At 46.9% G+C, this 20,935-nt stretch overlaps 1 protein-coding gene across 1 annotated transcript in view; it reads right to left on the bottom strand.

Moving 5' to 3' along the window:
• SIPA1L3 (signal induced proliferation associated 1 like 3) overlaps positions 1-20,935 on the bottom strand; it is a 274,665-nt gene that overhangs the window by 81,740 nt on the left and 171,990 nt on the right. Inside the window, exons 7-9 of the mRNA XM_006161714.3 lie at positions 20,557-20,660; positions 16,417-16,574; positions 3,139-3,715 (exon numbers count right to left, since the gene is read on the bottom strand). Coding sequence (XP_006161776.1) covers positions 3,139-3,715; positions 16,417-16,574; positions 20,557-20,660 — 839 coding nt within the window. The remainder of the gene's footprint in view (positions 1-3,138; positions 3,716-16,416; positions 16,575-20,556; positions 20,661-20,935) is intronic.

Below are 20,935 nucleotides of genomic sequence, written 5' to 3'. Positions count from 1 at the left end.
TTTTTTTTCCTATATGAAAGGACTTTTAAAAGTTTATGAAACTTTTAGTTTTAACAGTATTAGTTCCTTTCGGTATAAAATATTTTGAAATCTGCGTATAGTTTATTCATAATATGCATCTTCCACGAACTTTTGAAGATTCCCCCCCTCCCCCATATGTTGCTGGCTTTGGTTTGCTAACATTTGGTTAAAACTTTTGTTACCTTCGTGTGATATCTTTGCTTGATTTTGGTACCAGAGAAAATACTTGACTCACGTAGATGAGCAGAAAAAATTTTCTCTCTCTTTTTTTTTTTTTTTTTTTTCTGAAAGAGCTTATGAAGGATTGATATGACTTCTTTCAATATTTGACAGAATTGACCACTAAAACTACCTTGGCCTGGGGGTGGGGGACATATTTTTAATCACTTTTTTTTAAACTTGTTTTAAGTCATTGAGATGACCTATTTCATATTGAATTAGTTTGGGTACTTTGTGTCTTTCCAAGAGTTCATCCATTTCATCTATTCGGTCATCAGAAAAGCCAGGATGTGTTTTTCTATGCAAAACTGCGTCATGACTTTTCTGATGACCCAATACATGATCTAACCTGCAGTCGTAGAGTGTTCATAATATTCTCTTACATACACTTTAATTTCTGTAGGGTTGGTCATATGAAAGTATTCAGAGTTCATGCAAATGCATACTATGAAAAAACTACGCATGGATTTCAACTTTTTGCACCAAAATAAGCTCATAGTTGAATTCCACTTTTTCCATGAACCATTGAAGCCCTCTCAGCATGCTTCATTTTAAATAGCCAAGTTTAGTACTTCATGTCTTTTCTTTCTTCTTGATCAGTCCAGGCGAAGGTTTGTCAGTTTTGTTGATGTTTCAGATAGTCGAGTTTTGGTTTCATTGATTTTTTTCTTTTCTCTCTTTTTTTCCCCTGTTTTCTTATTTCACCAGTCTCTACTGTGATCTTTACCCCCTCCCCCCCCATTCTGCTTACTTTGTGTTTAGTGTGTTACTTTCTTTCTCTTTTCTACTTTCTTAAAGATGGAAACTCAAGTTATTTGTTGGAGATATTTTCCTTCTTTTCTGATATAGGCACTTAAGGCTGTAAATACCCATGGAAGCCCTGCTTACCTCCGCCTTACACATTTCGATATATTCTGTTTCGGTCTTTATCTAATTAAAGACATCTTCTCATTTTCTTCATGACTTCTTTGACTCAGGGGTTATAATCATATTGTTTGCTCTCCAAATATTTAGGGATTTCCCAGGTTTCTTCCTTTTGTTGATTTCTAATTCAATTAATTTGTGGTTGGAGAATATAATACTTTTTAAGCTTATTTATTTCTTCTGAAAGAGAGATAGATACCCCCAACACGGCCTCCATACTAGTGTACCCCTAGTCTCAGCTGACCTGGATCATGAGCTTGTATGTGCCTGGCAGGTCCAAGGAGGTTCTAGGACTCAAACCCAGGACCTTTCCCAAGTGTGTCTAGTTGTACTACTGCTGTGCTACCATGTGGACCCTAGAATACACTTTCCATGGTTTTATTCATTTTTAATGTATCGCGACTCGTCTTACAGCCTAGTATGTAGTCTATCCTGGAGAATGTACCAGGGAGTTTGTAGAGTGTGAGACCTTTGGGGTGGAATGTCCTATAAATGTTTGCTAGGTCAAGTAGGTGATAATGTTGTTTAAGTCTTCCATATCCTTGCTGATTTCCTTTCTAGTTGTTCTATCACTTATTGAAAGTAGAGTCTCGGGACCAGCAGTTAGCGTAATGGCTATGTCGCTGGATTCACACGTAGTCGACTGCGGTTCGCATCCTGGACCCAGTGGCTTAAAACTCACGCTGGGCATGTGTGCGTGCGTGCCCAAGATCCCGAGAGGAGCATGGAGGAGAAGGGATTGTGGTGTGACCATCCCCCCTGGGGGGTGATTTCTCGCTGTCTCTCTGTCTCTCTCTGTCTGGTAAGCGCGCGCGCCCTATAGCGAAAACCTCTCGAAAAAATAAAAAGTAGAGTCTTAAAGTTATTATTGCTGCATGGTCTATTTCTTCTTTCATTTCTGTCAATTTTTGCCTCCTGTATTTTGGATCTTTATTATGAGCACATTAATTTAACATTTTTGTGTATTCCCGACATACTTTATATGTTTATCGTCACGAAATGTTTCTCTTTGTCTTTGGTAAGACAAATTTATCTTTCCAGCTCTGATATAGTTACTGTTTACATGTATCTCTTTCTTATCCTTTAATTTTCAAGATGATATTTGTGTGCTTGAATTAGAGTGTATCTCATTTAGACAGTATCTATTTTGAATCTTGTTCTTTTAATCCAGTCTGACAATCTTTGCCTTCTGATTGAACTTTTATTTTTGGAGAGGCTTTTGCTATAGGACGCGTGTGCTTGCCATAAAGACAGAGACAGAAAGCGAGAAATCACCCCCCAGGGGGGATAGCCACACCGCAATTCCTTCTCCTCCAGGGATCCTAGGCACGCATGCACATGCACCTGGTGTGAGTTTAAGCCACTGGGTCCAGGATTTGAACTGTGGTTGACTACATGGGAGTCCAGAGATGTAGCCATTATGTTATCTGCTGGTCCTACTCTTGTTTTGATCAATGGTCCGAGTCGAAGTTGTGCACCTGGAGTTTAGGGTAAGGTTTTTATTCAGACCATGTCTTTCAGCTGGAGAAGTTAAAGTGTTCACATTTACTGGGATTACTAATATGGAGCGTACTGTGTTCATTTTGTTTCTTTTGTCATGTTTTCTAACATTTTTTCTCCTCTTGCCTCTCCCCCACCCTTGGTTGGGAACCTTTTCATTCTATTTTAATTCTTCTAGAAAGTACTCTTACATTTTAAATACTAACTTAAACCTGTACTTTCTATGAACATCCAGGTATCCTAAGCATGTCTTTTGTCCTTCCAAGGTGATGGCATGGAGGGCCTCAAATCTTCAAAGCTCAAGCCTGGGAGAACCCAGGCTCTAGGCAGTACCAGACTCCTTGTGGGCAAATGGCACTTCTGATTCTCTTGGGGCCAATCAGCGCCTGAGCCTAACTGACTGGGCCAGAGAAAGTATTTCAGTAGTGCGTAAGGCCTCTGCCAAACCACATGAGGCTAAGCTTTCTCTCTTACCTTCAGCCTCTGGACAATTTCCCTTACGTCCTCCACAGAGCCCTCTGTAGCCCGGAGGAAGATGTGGTCCCCTCGCCCATAGAAGATTTTCAGTGTTGAGGAGTCTGGGGTCCAGCCAATGACATCCCCACAGTAGCAGTTGAACACCACCTCCTTGGTGCGAAGGTCCAGGAGCACCACAAACTCATTGGAAATTCCCAAAATGCAGTCGATTTCTACCCCCTGGGCATAGTCCTGAGCCGCCACTCTCCAGGCGATGGCCCCCGCACTGTGCTGCTCAGCGCCCGCCCGTGCCTTTGTCTTCTCTTTCTTCTTGGAGGTCAGGGAGATGAGGTTGAATTTGCCAGTGGAGTCGATGGGAGTGTTGGAGACACAGTTTTCAGCCAGGTCCTTGAGGTACTCCTGGCGGGTCCTGGTGGCCATGGTGTGGAACTTGTCGGACTTGTGTGCAGCATTCTCAGCATTAATCACCTTGGCCAGCAAGAAGTCTCTGAAGACATCAGATTTGCGGAATGTGGTTCCGCTGGGAATGGGGGGGCCGAAAAGAGGAGCGTCTTTGGATCGGGTAACAGCCATACTGAGGAGGAAGAAAAATCATTAGATACTAGAAGGATAAGGACTAAAACTGTTTTTTCTTTTTTTTTTTTTTTTTGGGAGAGGTTTTTGCTATAGGGCATGTGTGCTCGCCAGACAGACAGAGACAGAGAGACAGAAAGCGAGAAATCACCCCCCGGGGGGATGGCCACGCCGCAATCCCTTCTCCTCCATTCTCCTCTCGGGATCTTGGGCACGCACGCACACGCGCCCAGCATGAGTTTTAAGCCACCGGGTCCGGGACTCGAAGCGCGGTCAACTACATAGGAGTCCAGCGACATAGCCATTATGCTAACTGCTGGTCTCAGGGCTAAGACTGTTTTAAGAAAAAAAATCTACAAGTGAAAATAGGAGTTTCTTTTTTTTTTTTTTTAAAGGTTTTGCCATAGGGTGCGTGTGCTCGCCAGAGAAGAGAGACTGAGAGACCCCGTGCAAGGGAAAGTGAGAAGTCACCTCCCAGGGCAGATGGCCATGCAATCCCTTATTCTCCATTCTGGAATTTGGGGCTGCACGTACACACATGCAGTGTGATTTTTAGGCTGCCAGATCTGGGACTTGAACTGTGGCTGGCCATGTGGGAGTCTAGAGCCTTTGCCAAGCCACCTGCTGGGCCCTAGGTTTTTATTTTTTAAGAATGGAAATCCAGAGGCCAGAAGATGGTGTAATAGTTATGTCACTGGACTTCCAAGTAGTTGTCCGTAGTTTGAGTCCCAGACCCAGCGGCTTAAAACTCACACCAGGTGTGAGCATACGTGCCCAAAATCCTGAGAGGAGAATGGAGAAGAGATTGTGGCATGACCTTCCCCCCAGGGGGTGATTTCTCACTTTCTGTTTCTCTGCGTCTTCAGTGAGTATGTGCACCCTATAGCAAAAATCTCTCTCTGGAAAAAAAAAGGAAAAAAAAAATCCCCAGAGATCGGGTTATAACATAGGTAAAAGCTGCATGGAACATAAATATATATATTTATATATATGTGCATGTGTGTGTATATATATAATATATATACTATACTCTGGTCAAATTAAAAAAAAAAAAGAAAAAAAAAAAGATAACATTTGGAATTAAATAAATACCCTTTCTCTCTGTCTCTCTCTGGTCAAATTAAAACAAATAATGATAACAAATGGAATTAAATAAATAAATAAATAATTCTATTAAAAAAAAAAAAAAAGAAGGAAATCCAAGGATCAGTAGATTAGGCATAATGGTTATGTTGCTGGACTCCTACACAGTCGACTGTGATCCAGCAGCTTGATACTAACGCTGGGCATGTGCGTGTGCATGCCCACGATCCTACGAGGAGAACGAAGAAGGGATTTTGGTATGGCCATCTGCCCAAGGGGTGATCTCTCACTTCCTGTCTGTCTCTTCAGTGAGAGCATACGTCCTATAACAAAAATCTTTCTCTTTTTAAAAATTTACTTATTATTATTTTTAATTAATTAATTTACATTCACTTCCTGAACATCATTACAGCATACAAAATGTGATTTCCCATCCAGAATATTCTACATAGTTGCTTAATCATACATGCTATTGGCAATAATTTTCCATTTCTAGTTTCATATATACACACACACACACGTATATATAAAGGTATACATATATTTTACTCCTATTTCTCACCCTCTGCCACTTCCCGTGCTCCTCTATCTCAGGTGTCTACAGTTTTCCATTACTTAAAAAAAAAAAAAAAAAAGAAAGAAAAAAGGAGTGGAAATCCACATTTGATTAGTAATTTGCTGGCTAACTAGAGAGGAAAATAAAACAAGTCTTAAGGCATATACATCTGTTTTTACTTACTATACAGTAGATGTCTGAATATCCACCAACATCAAAGGACAGTTTCCCAAGTATTATTCATTTCAGTTTTACATACACAGATTGTATGGTAGATTCGATTTTAATTTGGCAAAAACTCACTATTTCTTCTCCACTTCAAAGGCAGGTATTTTGAGCCTGGGCCTGGTCATGGGTCATGTGATCTGATCTGGTCAATGTCTGGCTGGTTTTCTTCCTTCCTTCCTTCCTTCCTTTCTTCCTTCCTTCCTTCTCCTTCTCTCTCTCTCTTCCTCCCTCCCTCTTCCTCCCTCCTTCCTTCCTTCCTTTTTTTGCTATAGGGCATGTGTGCTCACCACAGACAGCCAGATAGAAAGGAAGAAAGTTCCCCTCAATGAGGTCATGCCATAATCTTTTCTTCTCCATTTCTCCATCCTGTTGGGATTTAGGGCATGCACATGCACTCACACACATACACAAACATATACACAGACAAAGACACACACATGTCTAGATTTTTTTTTTTGAGAGGTTTTTGCTATAGGGCGCGTGCGCTCGACAGAAAGACAGAGAGAGACAGAGAGACAGAAAGTGAGAAATCACCCCCCAGGCGGGATGGCCACACCGCAATCCCTTCTCCTCCATTCTCCTCTCGGGATCTTGGGCATGCATGCACATGCGCCTGACATGAGTTTTAAGCCACCGGGTCCGGGACGCGAACCGCGGTCGACTACGTGGGAGTCCAGCGACATAGCTATTACGCTCACTGTTGGTCCCGCCTGGTGTGTTTTTTCAAGCCACTGGGGACAGGATTTGAACCCCGTGGTCAGCCATGTGGGATCCAGCTCCCTTAATATACTAGGCCATGGGGCTGGCCCAACGGCTTTCAAGCAAAGATTTTAAATATTTTGTGCCCTGGGCTTGCCTCCTATGCTCCTGCTATAGCCATGGGATGAACATGCCCCATGTGGTCTTCTGGGTCCAGAAGGAGGAGGAGGAGGAGGAGAACTGGAACCAAGCCTGGCCAGACCCAGCTGACCTGCAGAGCTGTGAGTCAGAAAGAAACAGTCATCGTTTGTGAGCTTCTGAGTTCTGAGGGGGTTTGTCACACAGCATTACTATGGGACTATCTGACTGATAAGGGACACTTATGCGATTTAGTTCTTTCAAATGCTTGTGTAGACACTAATGCCTTGTAAGCCATCTCAACCAGGGTGATTCTGAAAAGTCACTGTGACAGGAAGTTAAAATGGTACCCTTTCTGCTTCAGTTTTGACCGAGATGCCATTATGACAGGAATGGGAAAGTAACTCAGCGAGAGCATAAAAAGGAAACGTAAAACCCTGCTCCTCGAAACTCTTGAACCCATCACCGACTGTGCAAACTAGAGAGAGGGGGGAAGTCTGTGGAGAAAGTCGGGTGATGAGGCCCATTCTCTCCCCATGCCCACTCCTATTCCCGGGTAGGGACCTCCTGTGGGACTCCCACAGCAAGGAGGAGGCTGGGGCCTGTCCCCTGGCCTGCAAGAGCTAGAGGGCACGCAGAGAGCCCTGGAGAGCCTCGCAAGCAGCAGCCAGCTACGACCACAGCCATGTGGGATGTCTCGACCTCCCTGTTCTCTCTATGCTCCAACCCAGGGTGGGTTAGAACCTGGCAGCTGGCAGGGCTGGAAGAAAAGGCCAGGGGGGAGAGGGAGGAGAGGTGGTCGGGATCCCTATCCACTGAGGCTTCCAGCAGGAAGTAGCCCAGAGCCGGGAAAGAAGAGAAGATTCACTGATGAGTCGAGTTTGGAGATTTGATGATTATCTTGTTCTAATGAGCAAACTGAGTGGTGACTTGGTGGCCTTTTGGTAGACAATCAGAAAGGCTAAGGCATCTGCCAGAGTGTTCACCCAGGACAGGGGAAGATGGTTCTTACAGAGGGTTGAATGAAGCGGGTTCCATAAGAGTAGAATGAGTTGATGAAAATGAGCGAGCAAAAATGTAAAAGAAAAAAGAAAAAAAGAAAAATGAGCGAGCAATAAATTTTTCCTTTAACATGTATTGCGTGCATTCATCTTCTATAAAGTCTTCTATAAAGTTATGTAGCCTTGTGGTTAAGGTGAGCCGGATCCCAAATGGCTGCCTGTGGTTCAAATTCCTACCCCAGTAGTTTGAAAAACACACCAGATGTGGGACCAGACAGGTGGCATGGTGGCTAAGGCAGGTGGATCTCACTTGGCTGAGTACACAGTTTGAGTCCCAGACCCAGTAGCCTGGAAAACATGCTGTGCATGTGTGTGCATGCCCAAAACCCCAAACTTAGAATGGAGAAGAGAAAGGATTACAGCTTGGCCACCTCCCTTTGGGGGGTGGTTTCTTATTTTCTCTCTCTTTGTCTCTGTCTCTCGGTGAGTACATGCGCCTTAAACAAAAACTAAAAAATAATCCCAACCTAACCCAAACTAAAAAAACCCCCCCACACTGGGTGTACCTAAAACCTTGATAGAATGCAGAAATGCAGAAGGGACTGTGGTATGATTATGCCCCACCCAGGGGGGGTGTTTTCTCTCTCCTTCTCTCTCTCCCTCTCTCTCTGACAAGTACATGCACCTTCTAGCAAAAATAAACGAAACAAAACAAAAAAGCCCTCAATTTATGAGCATGGTATTAAGAGAAGAGCGCCTACAGTTTCTCTCTCTCTCTGTCTCTTTCTTTTTGCTAGAAGGCATGTGTGCTCACCAGAGTCAGACAGGGAGAGGAGAAAGTACCCTCCACAGGGCCTGGTCATGCTCCAGTCCCTTCTTCTCACTCCCCCTCCTTTTGAGATTTTGGGCACACATGCACACACACCCAGCATGTTCCTTAAGCGGCTGGGTCCAAGACTTGTACCATACAGTCAGCCATGTGGGTATGTATACTCACCAGAGAGAGGCAGAGAGGGAAAGTGAGAACCCACTCCCTGGGGTGTGGCCATGTCACAATCCCTTCTCCTCTATTCTTTTCTTGGGATCATGGGCACACATAAATACATGCCCAGCCTGTTTTTCAAGCCACTGGGTCTGGGACTCAAACTACACAACTGGTTATGTGGGCCAGTGTCTTAACCACCATGTCACCTGATGGTCCAGCAGGGCAATTTAAAAACAAGTCATTTCATTATCACGATTTTTAAAAGAATTATTTATTTAATTATTATTTTTTATTTTATTTATTTATTTTTTTGAGAGTTTTTCGCTATAGGGCGCGTGCGCTCACCAGACAGACAGAGAAAGACAGAGAGACAGAAAGCGAGAAATCACCCCCAGGGGGGATGGTCATGCCGCAATTCCTTCTCCTCCATTCTCCTCCTGGGATCTTGGACATGCACGCACACGCGCCTGGTGTGAGTTCTAAGCCACCGGGTCCGGGACGCGACTACATGGGAATCCAGCAACATAGCCATTACGCTAACTGCTGGTTCCCTAATTATTATTTTTTTAAGAGAGATTTTTTTTTTTTTTAATGTAGGGCACATGTGCTCACCAGAGGTCTCTCTATCTAGAAAGAGACAGAGAGACAGAAAGTGAGAAATCACTCCCCAGAGGAGATGGCCACACCACAATCCCTTTTCCTCCACTCTCCTCCTGGGATTTTGGGCATGCATACACACATGCCTATTCTGAGTTTTAAGATGCTGGGTCCAAGACTTCAACTGCGGTAGACTACATGGGAATGTAGATACGCAACCATTACGCCATCTGGTGGTCCCTATTTATTTATTTTATTTATCATTATTATTTTAAATTTGCTATAGGGTATATGTACTTACAAGAGAGAGAGAGAGAGACAGAGAGAAAGAGAGAGAGAAGGAGAGGAGAGAGAGAATGTGAGAAAGCAAGAAAGCAGCTGCCAGGTCTAGGACTTGAACCACAGTCGGCCACATGGGAGTCCAGCACCTTAACCATTGCACCACCTGCTGATACCCCCAAAATAGATGATTGATGTTAAAATAACCCATGAAATCATGAAATCCACACACAGGGCAATGCTAATTCAGACTTAGTTGACACCCCACTCTCTCCCCCTCCCCACCTTGACAAGAGGGACTCTGTCTGACATCCACTGCCTGACAAGCACTTACTGGGTGCTCGCTCTCTTGGGCACTGGCCTTGGCTCTCACCAGCTTCCAGGAACTTCTTCTCCCACTCCATCCAGCCTGGGGGTGGGTCATGGCCCCCTGCTATTGCTGGCTTCTGGATGCCTCACCTTCCACGCGGGCTCCTGTAACCTGTCCCCGCACACCTGCCTTGGTAGTCTGTTCATTAACGTTCTTGAGTTAAGTCCTTGAGGGGGCATCTGCTTAGGATCCCTGCCAGATGCAGGTGACAGATCAGCACTCTGCCCAGATCACTGTGAAGGATGGAAAGGGGAGAGCGAGGCGTGCACAGGAAGTCATGAAGGAGCACTGTGTGACCCAGTGGGTCAGGCCAGACCAATTGCTCTCCAATGCCACTGTGCACTGTCCAGTGACCCTGCATGCCCCAGGGCTGTCATGTGGACTTGGTGGACTCCCCAGCACCAACCGAGGCGCTCAGTACTGACTAATGACTTAGACTTGAAGAGATGGACTCAAAAGAAAGGGATTTTGACCAAGGTACAGTGGGTGTAGGTTTAAAAGAAAAAAACGTTTCCTGGCACTGACATTCTGCAAAGACCACAAGAACTAGGCACATTTTCTACGATGGGAAATCTTGTGGGTACAGCCTTGCCCCCAGGCAGGGGCAGGGATGAGATGACCTCACCAGTCCTCCATTCTAACTCAGTATGGTCAGATTGTACTTTACATATATGAAAAGCTTTGCAACTTCTTCATCCAGCATTTGGCCACTTGTAGGGATGGATTTTGGCTTTTCTCATAGGCCCAATTCATGATTTTTTTTTTTTTTTCCCAAAGAGTACGTGTACTTGCTGGGGGTTGGGGGGAGAAGTATCCCCAAGGGGATGTGGTCACACGACAATCCCTTCTCCTCTACCCTGTTGGGATTCATGGCATGCATGCACGTGTGTCCAGAGTGTTTTTCAAGTTGCCAGGTTGGGATGGGGCTGAACCAATTTAACAGATTTTAAGAATTGCAAAACGGCAAACTGCTTAAGAATTTTAGACAATCAAAACAGCTGGTCTCAACAGTTAGCATAACAGCTATGTCACTGGACTCCCATGTAGTCGACCGTGGTTTGTGTCCCGGATCCAGTGGCTTAAAACTCACGCCGAGCGCATGTGCGTGCGTGCCCAAGATCCCGAGAGGAGAATGGAGGAGAAGGGATGGAGGAGAAGGGATTGTGGCGTGGCCATCCCCCCGGGGGGTGATTTCTCACTTCCTATCTCTCTGTCTCTGTCTTTCTGGTGCTCACGCGCCCTATAGCAAAAACCTCTCTCACCCCCCAAAAATACACAAAAAACAGTTGGTCCCTTATTTCCTCGCAGGAGGGACTAAGTTTTTAAGTCCACGGGTTATAAGGATGATGCTGGTGTGCCGCTCAGAAATGGAGGAGGACAACTCATTACACAACTATGAGGTGCGGTGACCGCCAGGTCATCTGATCCACTGTGTGTCGCTCAATGAAGTCTCTATAGAATACTCACGACAGTTATTTAACAATGATTTTCTGGTGCCTACAATGTGTGGGTCAGCTGTCAGTCTAGCCAGCACAAATGTCTGCAGGGCCCGTCGTGTGCCAAACACTGTGCCATGGTAGATACAGGCAACTTGGGTCACCTTTAAGGGAGCCAAGAACCATGTCAATAAGTTGTTCTTAGGGTGTGACCAGAGCTACGACAGAAATGTGTCCAGCAACAACCATAGGAGGAAGACACAGGTGTGTCTGAGTTTAATCCTGAAGGACAAATAGAGGCCAGGCATCCAGAGGGGTAGAGGGGCAGGAAGATAGGCTGGGTAGGGTCAGGCCCGGACACCTGTGGGGTCTGACCCATAGCGGGGAGACAGGGCTGGGTACATCGAGAGGAGCTGCCTGTGGATCAGGGATGGGGAGAGGGTGTGGATGCGGGGTGGCTTTGGTTACATCTCTAACATTTTCTTTCTTATAAAAAATCAAGAAAAGGGGGAGAGCGGAAGCAAACAAGGCAAAATGTTAACATCTGTTAAATCTGTTGGTGGGCACATGGGTATCTGTTACATTATTTTCTGTACTTTTCAGAATGTTTAAAATACTGCATAATAAAAATATTTTAAATTCAACCGTAAGGAGCAAGACAGGGGTCCAACCATGGTAGCATGTGCCCAGAGCTGCTGCTTGGCAGGCTGGGGTCACAAGGGAGGCCTGCATTCAATTCTGGCCTACTCTTTTATTTTTTAATTTTTATTATTATTATTATTTTTTGGAGAGGTTTTTGTTACAGGGCACGTGCGCTCGCCAGACAGAGAGACAGAAAGTGAGAAATCACCCCCCAGGGGGGATGGTCACGCTGTAATCCCTTCTCCTCCATTCTCCTCTTGGGATCTTGGGCACGCATGCACACGTGCCCGGCATGAGTTTAAGCCACTGGGTCCGGGACTCGAACCGCGGTCGACTACATGGGAGTCCAGCGACATAGCCATTATGCTAACTGCTGGTCCCCCAATTCTGGCCCACTCTTAAAGGCCAGGCACAGTGGTGCGTGCCTGCAACCTCGGCTAGTTAAGATGCTGCAACACAGTGAGACCCTGTCTAAAATACTGTGTGTGCACATGCATGCGCATGTACATGCATACACACAACACTAAGAACAGAAGAGTTTTGTGCATCAGAAAGAAGAAATTACCCTGGAGACTATGCTGACCTGGGAAGGAGGTCAGAGTAGACAGGAGGTGAGAAGGGCCCACCCATGCTAACTCAGTCCCCCACTTTAGATGCATTATAAGAAGGTCCCCCCTTTTACGTGTGTATGTGTGTTTGTGTGTGTGTGTGAACACCTCCCGTTGTCCCTCAGCAGAATACCTTTCCACTGTCATGGAACAGTGCATGTGTAAACCCTGCTATCACCTATGTCCTCAGCCCCACACAGAGCCAGAAGTGCAGGCACTCGGTAGCTGCCACTGTGTCCCAGGAACAAGTGGGCGGGGGGCCTCAGGGCTGTGGACATGTGGTGTGTTGGCTCCCGGGGGCCACTGGGCAACACTGTCAGCACGAGGTTCTCAGCAGCGAGAGCTGAACATTGGATTGCCCCCTCTGCTCTCAAACGCCCAGCTGAAAGAAATAGGTGGACTCCAGCAATTCCCAGTGCCCTACACACATACCCTTGGATGCGGCATCCCCATTTCTGGGAATTTACCCTACAGCTGTATACTTGGACACACGAGCAATGAGGGGATGAACGAGACTCTTCATTGCGGGTATTGGGAAACAACCTGCATGCCCAAAAGAGGACAAGGCAAGGTGTAGGGGGAGAGGGGGCCGAGCTTGTCATCTCAGCTACTTGGGAAGCTGAGGCAGAAGGATGTGACCTTGAGGCTGGCCTGGGCAACAGAGTGAGATCATCTCCAAACTAATCATTGAACAAAGGCTCGGCCATGTTGGCACAGGGAGTAGGGTGCTGCTCTGCAATGCTGGAGAACAATGAGCATCGCAGTTCAGATCCTGCATCTACCTGAAACATACGGGGCATGCGTGTGCGCCCGGCATCCCGATGGCTGGAAGGCTGGAGGGGATCAAGCGTGATGAGGCCATACTGAGGGTGCTTGCTTCTCTTTCATGGAAGAAATACATTTAAAAAAAAAAAAAGAGGATGGGACCAATGATCATGTATTCATACAATGAAATATCTTTTTTTTTTTTTTTTTGGAAGAGGTTTTTGCTATAGGGCACGTGTACTCGCCAGTCAGAAACAGAGAGACAGAAAGTGAGAAATCACCCCCAGGGGCAATGGCCACACCACAATCCCTTCTTCTCCATTCCCCTCTAGAAATCTTGGGCACGCACACACATGCGCATAAGTTTAAGCCACCGGGTCCGGGACGCTAACTGCGGTCGACTACGTGGAAGTTCAGCAACATAGCGATTACGCTAACTGCTGGTCCCAATACAATGAAATATTAAAACAGTCATAAAGAATGAGAAAGCACTTTACATACTAAGATGGAAAAATCTCAAAGACAGTTAAGTAAAAAACACAACTGGGATGAAGAACCTCATGTATGACATGCAACTATCTATAAATAAGAGCAGAAATGGAACACAGGTACTTGCCTGCGTGTGCGTCAAGTACCAGGACACACAAAACGCAGAGTGTATGGTCACTTCTATAAGAGCTACTGGGTGGCTGGGGTCAAAGGTGGGAGAGAGACTTCTATCTGCATACATTTTTTTGGGGGGAAGAGGTTTTTCAACTTGGAGAGGTTTTCGCTACAGGGCGCATGCTCTCGCCAGACAGAGACAGAGAGACAGAGAGACAGAAAGCGAGAAATCACCCCCCAGCGGGGATGGTCACACCGCAATCCCTTCTCCTCCATTCTCCTCTCGGGATCTTGGGCACGCACGCACACGCGCCCGGCGTGAGTTTTTTAAGCCACCGGGTCTGGGACGCAAACCGCGGTCGACTACGTGGGAGTCCAGCGACATAGCCATTACGCTAAATGCTGGTTCCCGGGTGAAGAGGTTTTTGCTATAGAGAGTGTGTGCTCTCCAGAGAAGCAGAAAGCGAGAAATCACCCCTTGTGGGAAAACAGCCTTGCCACAATCCCTTCTCCATTCTCCTTTCAAGATTTTGGGCATGCATACACACACACGTGCCCAGCGTGAGTCTGAAGCCACTGGGTCCAGGACTCAAACTGCCATCGGCCGCGTGGGAATTCAGTGATATAACCACTATGTTATCTGCTGGTTCCTCCACATACCTTTTTAATTTCAAACCATTTTTGTTTGTTTGCTTATTTTCTTTAATTGTCAGAGGGCAAATGTGCTCACTGGAGAAAGAGACAGAGCACCCCTAAAAGGGTCAGGCAGGGTATGGTGGTAAAGGCTGCTGGATTCCACATGGCCCATTTTGTGGTTTGAATCCTAGACCTGGTGGCTTAAAAGACATACCAGGTATGGACGCATGTATGCCCCAAACCCCAAGAGGAGAATGAAGGAAAAGGGACTGAAGTGTGACCAACCCCCCTGGGGGTGATTTCTCATTTTTACTCTCTCTCTAGTGAGCAAATGTGCTTTAAAGAAAAAAAAAAAAAAGAGGAAAAAAAACACCTCCCCATGGGGTGTGGTCATGCCGCAACCCTTTCTCTTCCGTCTTTCCATCCTGTTGGGACTTTGGACACATAGGCCCAGCACATTTTTCAAGTCCCTGGGACCAGGATTCAAACCATGGCTGGCCATGTGGGGTCCAGTTCTTTTAATCACTAGGCCATGGGACTGGCCCCAAACCATTTTCTAAAAATGGAAAATAACATTCCTGAGAGCCTCCAGGGACAAATGCTGACATTGGCCTGGCCCCAGGTTGACTGGATGGCTTTTTGAGGATCAAGACTCTATCCTTCTGCCCACATCCTGAGGGCTTTCCATCCGTCCAGTGGGAGCCAGCCCCTGCACTACGTGAACACTTCTACTTGGGGAGGGCACAGAACAGGACTAAGGCAAGAGCTACTGTCTACTTGTGAACTAAAAAGCCTCAGTTCTACGTCTCGAGTGGGGCCCACCTCCGTGGGTGGTCACCTGTCCTGCCTTCATCTTTTCATCTTCTAATTTGCCTTTGGGACTTCATTCCTGTGTCTCTTGGTCCTTGTGACCTGGTGACTGGGCCCCGTCAGTCATTCTGACTCTAGGACAGGCATGTGATTCCAACAGGTCAGTAAGCCTGAATTCTTGGGGTTTCTGATACCATGCCTGGGAAAGCAAGCTCTCTCTTTGCTGAGTTTGCAGCTGGCGACTTTGCTAAGCTTGGAATTGTCAGAAAAACAAAGCCAACATCCGAGTCCCTTTTTGTCTTAAGCCAGAGGTCAGTCCTGCGGCCTAGTGGATAAGGGTGCTGGATCCCATGGGGCTGACCATGATCTGAGTCCCAACCCTGGCAGCTTGAAAAACATGTTGAGCATGTGCATGTGTGTGTTGGGAATTCAACAGGGCCCTGCCCCATTGGTGGGTGATTCCTGTCCCCCAGAGCACATGCCTTCCAGTAAGTAAAAACAGCAAGTGCAAATCTCTAAAGATTTCCTTATCAAACTTGAGGGCTGGCAGATGGCACGGTGGTTAAGGACACTAGACTCTCACATGGCTGACTGCAGTTTGAATCCTGGACCTGGCGGCTTGCTTTTTCACGTGCTTTTTTGTGTCTGCTCTCTCTCTCTGTCTTACTCTCACTTTGTCTTTCTCTGATCAAATTATAAATAAATAAATAAATAAAGTTAAATAAGATAATTCTTAAAAACAAACAAACAAACAAACAAACAAAAAATCAAAAAAAACCCTGGAGGGCCATGGGACCAGCAGATGGCATTGATGGTTACGTCACTAGACTCCCACATAGTCGACTGCAGTTTAAATCCTGAATCCGGTGGCTTAAAACTCACACCAGGTATGTGTGCATGCGTGCCCAAGATCCTGAGAGGAGAATGGAGAAGGGATTGTGGCGTGGCCATCCCCCCGGGGGGTGATTTATTGCTTTCTGTCTCTCTGTCTATCTCTGTGGTGAGCACAGGCGCCCTATAGCGAACTCTAAAAAACAAAAAACAAACAAAAAAAACCTGGAGGGCCATGATTGTTTTTGGTTGCGACTCACTTTCTTAGGTGGCGTGGGGATGGGGGGCTCCCCAAGTGAAGCACTGACACGCGGCACAGGAGGCAGCCCATTCTGACAACAGGCTACCCTGGCCGCACGTGGCAGAGGCTGGAGATGGGCTTTCCTGCCATTCGGGCAGCGGTGTGCGCAGGCCGAGCACAGTGCTGGTACATACCTGTAGGAGACGTTATCAGTGCAGGGGTTGTGGACGCGGACGATGATGAAGACGTGCTGAAAGTGTGAGCGGATGTTCTTGGGGGTGAAAGGCAGTGCTCCGGGCTCCTGGAAGATGATAGTCACGATGTCGTTCCCTATGTGCCTCTTCCTTAGTAGCTGAAAAATGGGAAGAGTGGGGAGAGAAAAGTGTCACAGGTTGGCTAGGAGGATCCTGCATGGACCATCTCAACAGCTGCTCACTGTCCCCATTCCCATCACTCCCACTGTCTGTTCCCCACGTGCAGCCAGAGGGGCCTGTGGAAACCTGAGCTAGGTAGTGTCTCTCCTCTGCTCAGAGCCCTTCCATAGCTCCTCTTGCTCAGCCAAAAGCACCCAGGCCCTGGCCATGGCTTCTCGGACATTTCCCAAGCCCCCCTCACTCACTCTGCTCCAGCCAACCAGCCTCCTGCTGGTCCCCAAACACAGCATAAACGTTCTTTCCTGCAGGCCTCTGTGCTGGCCGTTCCCTCTGCCTGAACCATCCCTCCCCCAGATGTCCACATGGCTTCCTTCCTCGTCTCTCCAGGGTTTTGCTGAAATGTCACCCTCCCAGAGAGGTCTTTGCTGACTTATCCAAGATCCACCCAGCCCCCAGCACTCCCCCAGCACTCTGGCCCCACGACTTAACATTTATCAACTCCCTGCATCCAATGGCTTTTCCCTCTTCCTTCTGCTCCCTGCCTGTGTCTTCCCAGTGGAGGGTCAGCTCCAGGAGAACAGAACGCCTGTTCACGTCTGTTGTACTCGCAGAACTATTGGGTTGTTGGAAAAGTTACGATGTATTTGTCTATGTGAAAATGGATCATGACTTTTCTGACGACCCAATAGCAGTGGCTGGCACACAGGGGCTACTCAATAATATCTGCTGAAGGAGAGCATAGGCCAGGGCCATACTCACCAACAATGGCAGAGTCGGACCAGAAACTGCCGACAGGGCCAGTTCTAGGCCACTGCCTAGCCTGCCCCAGATGTCTGAGTTGGGAAGGTTGGGCCAGCTGTGGCTTCGGTGTGGCCTAAGGGAGCTATGTCTCCTCTCCTTTGTCTGCCAGGGTTTAAGGAAGATCTATAATCTTTGTAGGTAATGACGTGCTCATAGCATTCTGCTTATTTGCCAAGATTATATTGTTCTCATTTATACAAGCTTAGTCTTCATGTAAGTGTTAAGGAATCCATGTTGGTAATATGGGATCTAGACGAGAGACCTCTGTAGCTCTAAACGGGGTGGGTCATGGCGTAAAATTGGTACGCACTAGCAGCTCAACTCTGACCATTAAACTCTTAGTTCTTTATGTGTGTGTGTGTGTTTATTTTTATCTTTATTTTGCTAGAGTGGCACATGTGCTAAGGAAACGTGAGAAAGCACCCCCCATGAGGGATGGCCACACTGCAATCCCTTCTCCATTTTTTCTTTCAGGGCTCTGGGCACAAACCCAGTATGTTTTTTCAAGCTGCCAGGTCTAGTACTCAAACTGCGCAGTCAGGCATGTGGGATCTAGTTACCTTAACCACCATGCTGCTAGCTAGCCCATTTTCGTTCTTTCTTTCCTTCTTTCTTTTTCTTTTTCTTTTCTTTCTTTCTTTCTTTCTTTCTTTCTTTCTTTCTTTCTTTCTTTCTTTCTTTGCTATGGACACAAGCACTCATTGGAGAGAGACAGAGAGACTGAGGGGGGAAAGTGAGAAATCATCACGTCCCATCTCAATCCCTTCTCCTATAATCTCCTCTGGGGATTTTGGGCATGCACAGGTGTCCAGTGTGTTTCTCAAGCTACCAGGTCCAGGATGCAAACTGCACAGCTGGCCACATGGGATCCAGCTGCCTTAACCACCATGCCACCTGGGTAGGCCACCTGGCTGGCCCATTTTTTTTTTAAAGAATTATTTAATTTGGGACCAGCAGTTAGCGTAATGGCTATGTTGCTGATCTCCCATGTAGCCAACCGCGGTTTGAGTCTCGGACACGGTGGCTTAAACTCATGTCCCAACGTGTGCATGCGTGCCCAAGATCCCGAGAAGAGAGTGGAGGAGAGGGGATTGCGACGTGGCCATCCTCCCTGGCTGATAGTGACATGTGCCATTGGCAAAGACCTTAAAAAAAAAAAAAAAAAAAAAAAAAAAAAAGAATTATTTAATTAAATTTATTTATTCATTTATTTTAATTTGACCAGAGAGAGAGACACAGAGAGAGAAAGAGAGCCGGGGAGAGGGAAGCAAGCCACCAGGACCAGGACTCGAACCATGTGAGAGTGTTCAGTGCCTTAACCACCATGCTACCTGCTGGTCCCCATGGCTGGCCCATTTTATATGTGTTTTTAAGAGCATTAAACTAAACTGCTAGATAAAGTACCTGCTTACTATGGGTGATCCTATATTAGACATTTTACTCCACATCTTAAACTAGCAATCTCATTTAATCTTCCCTACCATCCAGCATTAACTCATTTTATCCCCTTTTACAGATGAGAAAACTTAAGCTTACCCAAGTTAGATGATTTGCCCTAAGTCATGCAGCAATGGAAGGAAAGAGTCAGGATGCTAACCCCCTTCTACTGGACTGTTTGAGCTACGCTTTTCACCTCCACGCCTCCCAAACACTCGGGAATCGGCCCCATTCCCTAGGAGCCTTCTGTGTGTCAGGCCTGCCTCATGCTGTGGTTTCAGGCATGAGCGCCTGGATTTTCTCAGTGATCCCAACACAGGTACTATCATTCTGCTCATTTTCCAGAGAGCGGTAAACACTTTCCTAAGATCATAGGGCTAAGAAATGGCAAAGAAAGAACTCAGACTCAGGCTTGATTCTGAAACTAATGCTCTTTTTTTTTTGTTTGTTTATTTAAATTTTGCCGGAGGGTGTGTGCGTCTGCCAGAGGGAGTGAAGAGGGAGGGGAAAGCACTCCACAATGGGGCACAGTCACACTGCAAACCCTTCTCCTCCATCCTCCATCCTGTTGGGGCTTTGGGAATGTACACACGCATGCCTGAATGTGTTTCAAGGCTCTGGGGCTGGGATTTGGATAGTGTAGTCAGCCATGTTGGAGCTAGCTACTTTAACCAGTAGGCCAGGGGATTGGCCCACCAGTGCTCTTCATAGCATGCTATTAGGTTAGCCTTGTGAAATCATTAATATCTGATATCCTAAGTTGCCAGCACTTGGTGGGGCTTATCTGTTAGAAAGGAGGAGTGCTGCTACCCAGGTCCGGGCAGCATGACGTGTCCAGGACAGGAGCTGGATCACGCTGCCATGGCCGCCTCTCAGCAGTGGGTGTCTGCTTTGTTGCCTACCCAGTGGCCCTTCCTTCTCTGGTAGCCACACCCAGCCCTTTGGGAAAGTATCTCCCTGACCACATTCTGGGTCGAGCTGACTTGCTTGTTCTCGCTGGTGGTGGACATGTGTCTCAGGCTTGGCTGAGCAGTGTGTTCTAATCCTAAAGACCATCTGAGGGACTGGCATGGGGATGGCTCAACCAGATTTAGCCCCAACACATTCCTGGGGCGATTGGAACAGCTTTCCTCCTCCTGGGGTGGCTAAGTTGGCCAGAGGTGGGCCTAGGGCTGCTAGGGGCATCTTTGGCACTGCTTGGGAAGGCCTATGAATAAAGCCACTACAAAGCCAACCGGGGTGAGAAATGGACAGGATTCCTAATACTGTTTCAGCCCCTGGATCCAGCCATACCAAAGGCCAGCACTCTCTCAGAATCTTAGCATTATATAATCCAGTAACTTGAATTTTTACTTAGGCCGGTTGGTTTGGTTTGAGTTTCTGATAGTTGCAGTCAAAATGATGTTGGTTGAATCACTGTTCCTTTTCATAAGACCAGTGATGACTCAAGACCAGGGAGAGGAATGGGGGCAGTAAGAGGTAAGCAGGGTGGCCAAGGAACAGCAAGAGGAACTGTTCTCAGGCAGACTTCACACCACCCTGGCTTTGTCTCTAACCCCCAGCAGAAGCAACCACAGTACAGAGGGTCTCCAAGGCCAAAGGCCTCCATCTGATCCACAGGATGGTATCAGGAGAGTCAATGCCAGGCGGGCAGCCAGCCAACAGGCACCGGGAAGGAGAATGCCCTGAGGCTCAGCTGTGCGTCACCTGGAAACCACTCACCTGCTGCCTGTTGTTGGGGGTGTAGGGGAGCAGGGTGGAGACGTGGAACATGATCTCGTAGTCCTGGTACGTTGTGTAGAGGGAGTGGGTTCCCGTGGAGTCGGCTGCACAGAAACATCGGTTAGTACCACATTTCTAAAACCTCTGGGTCTCTGCCATATCCCACATACCATCTGTGCGAGTTTTTAACTTGATGCTTTTACTTCAATCCACTCTTGCAAATGAAATAAATTTAGAGAAAATGGAAAACTCACATTATACACCCACCAGATTGATGAAAATGAAAAAGTCTGACAGTACCAAAGGTTGGTGAGGATGTGGGGCCGTCGCAACCCTTCCTGTGGCTGGCCCGGGGTATAAACTGACACAGCCAACTTTG

This window comes from Tupaia chinensis, unplaced genomic scaffold (assembly GCF_000334495.1).
Source record: "Tupaia chinensis unplaced genomic scaffold, TupChi_1.0 Scaffold138910_1, whole genome shotgun sequence".
Classification (NCBI taxonomy): domain Eukaryota; kingdom Metazoa; phylum Chordata; class Mammalia; order Scandentia; family Tupaiidae; genus Tupaia; species Tupaia belangeri.
This window is presented reverse-complemented; position numbering and strand designations above follow the sequence as displayed.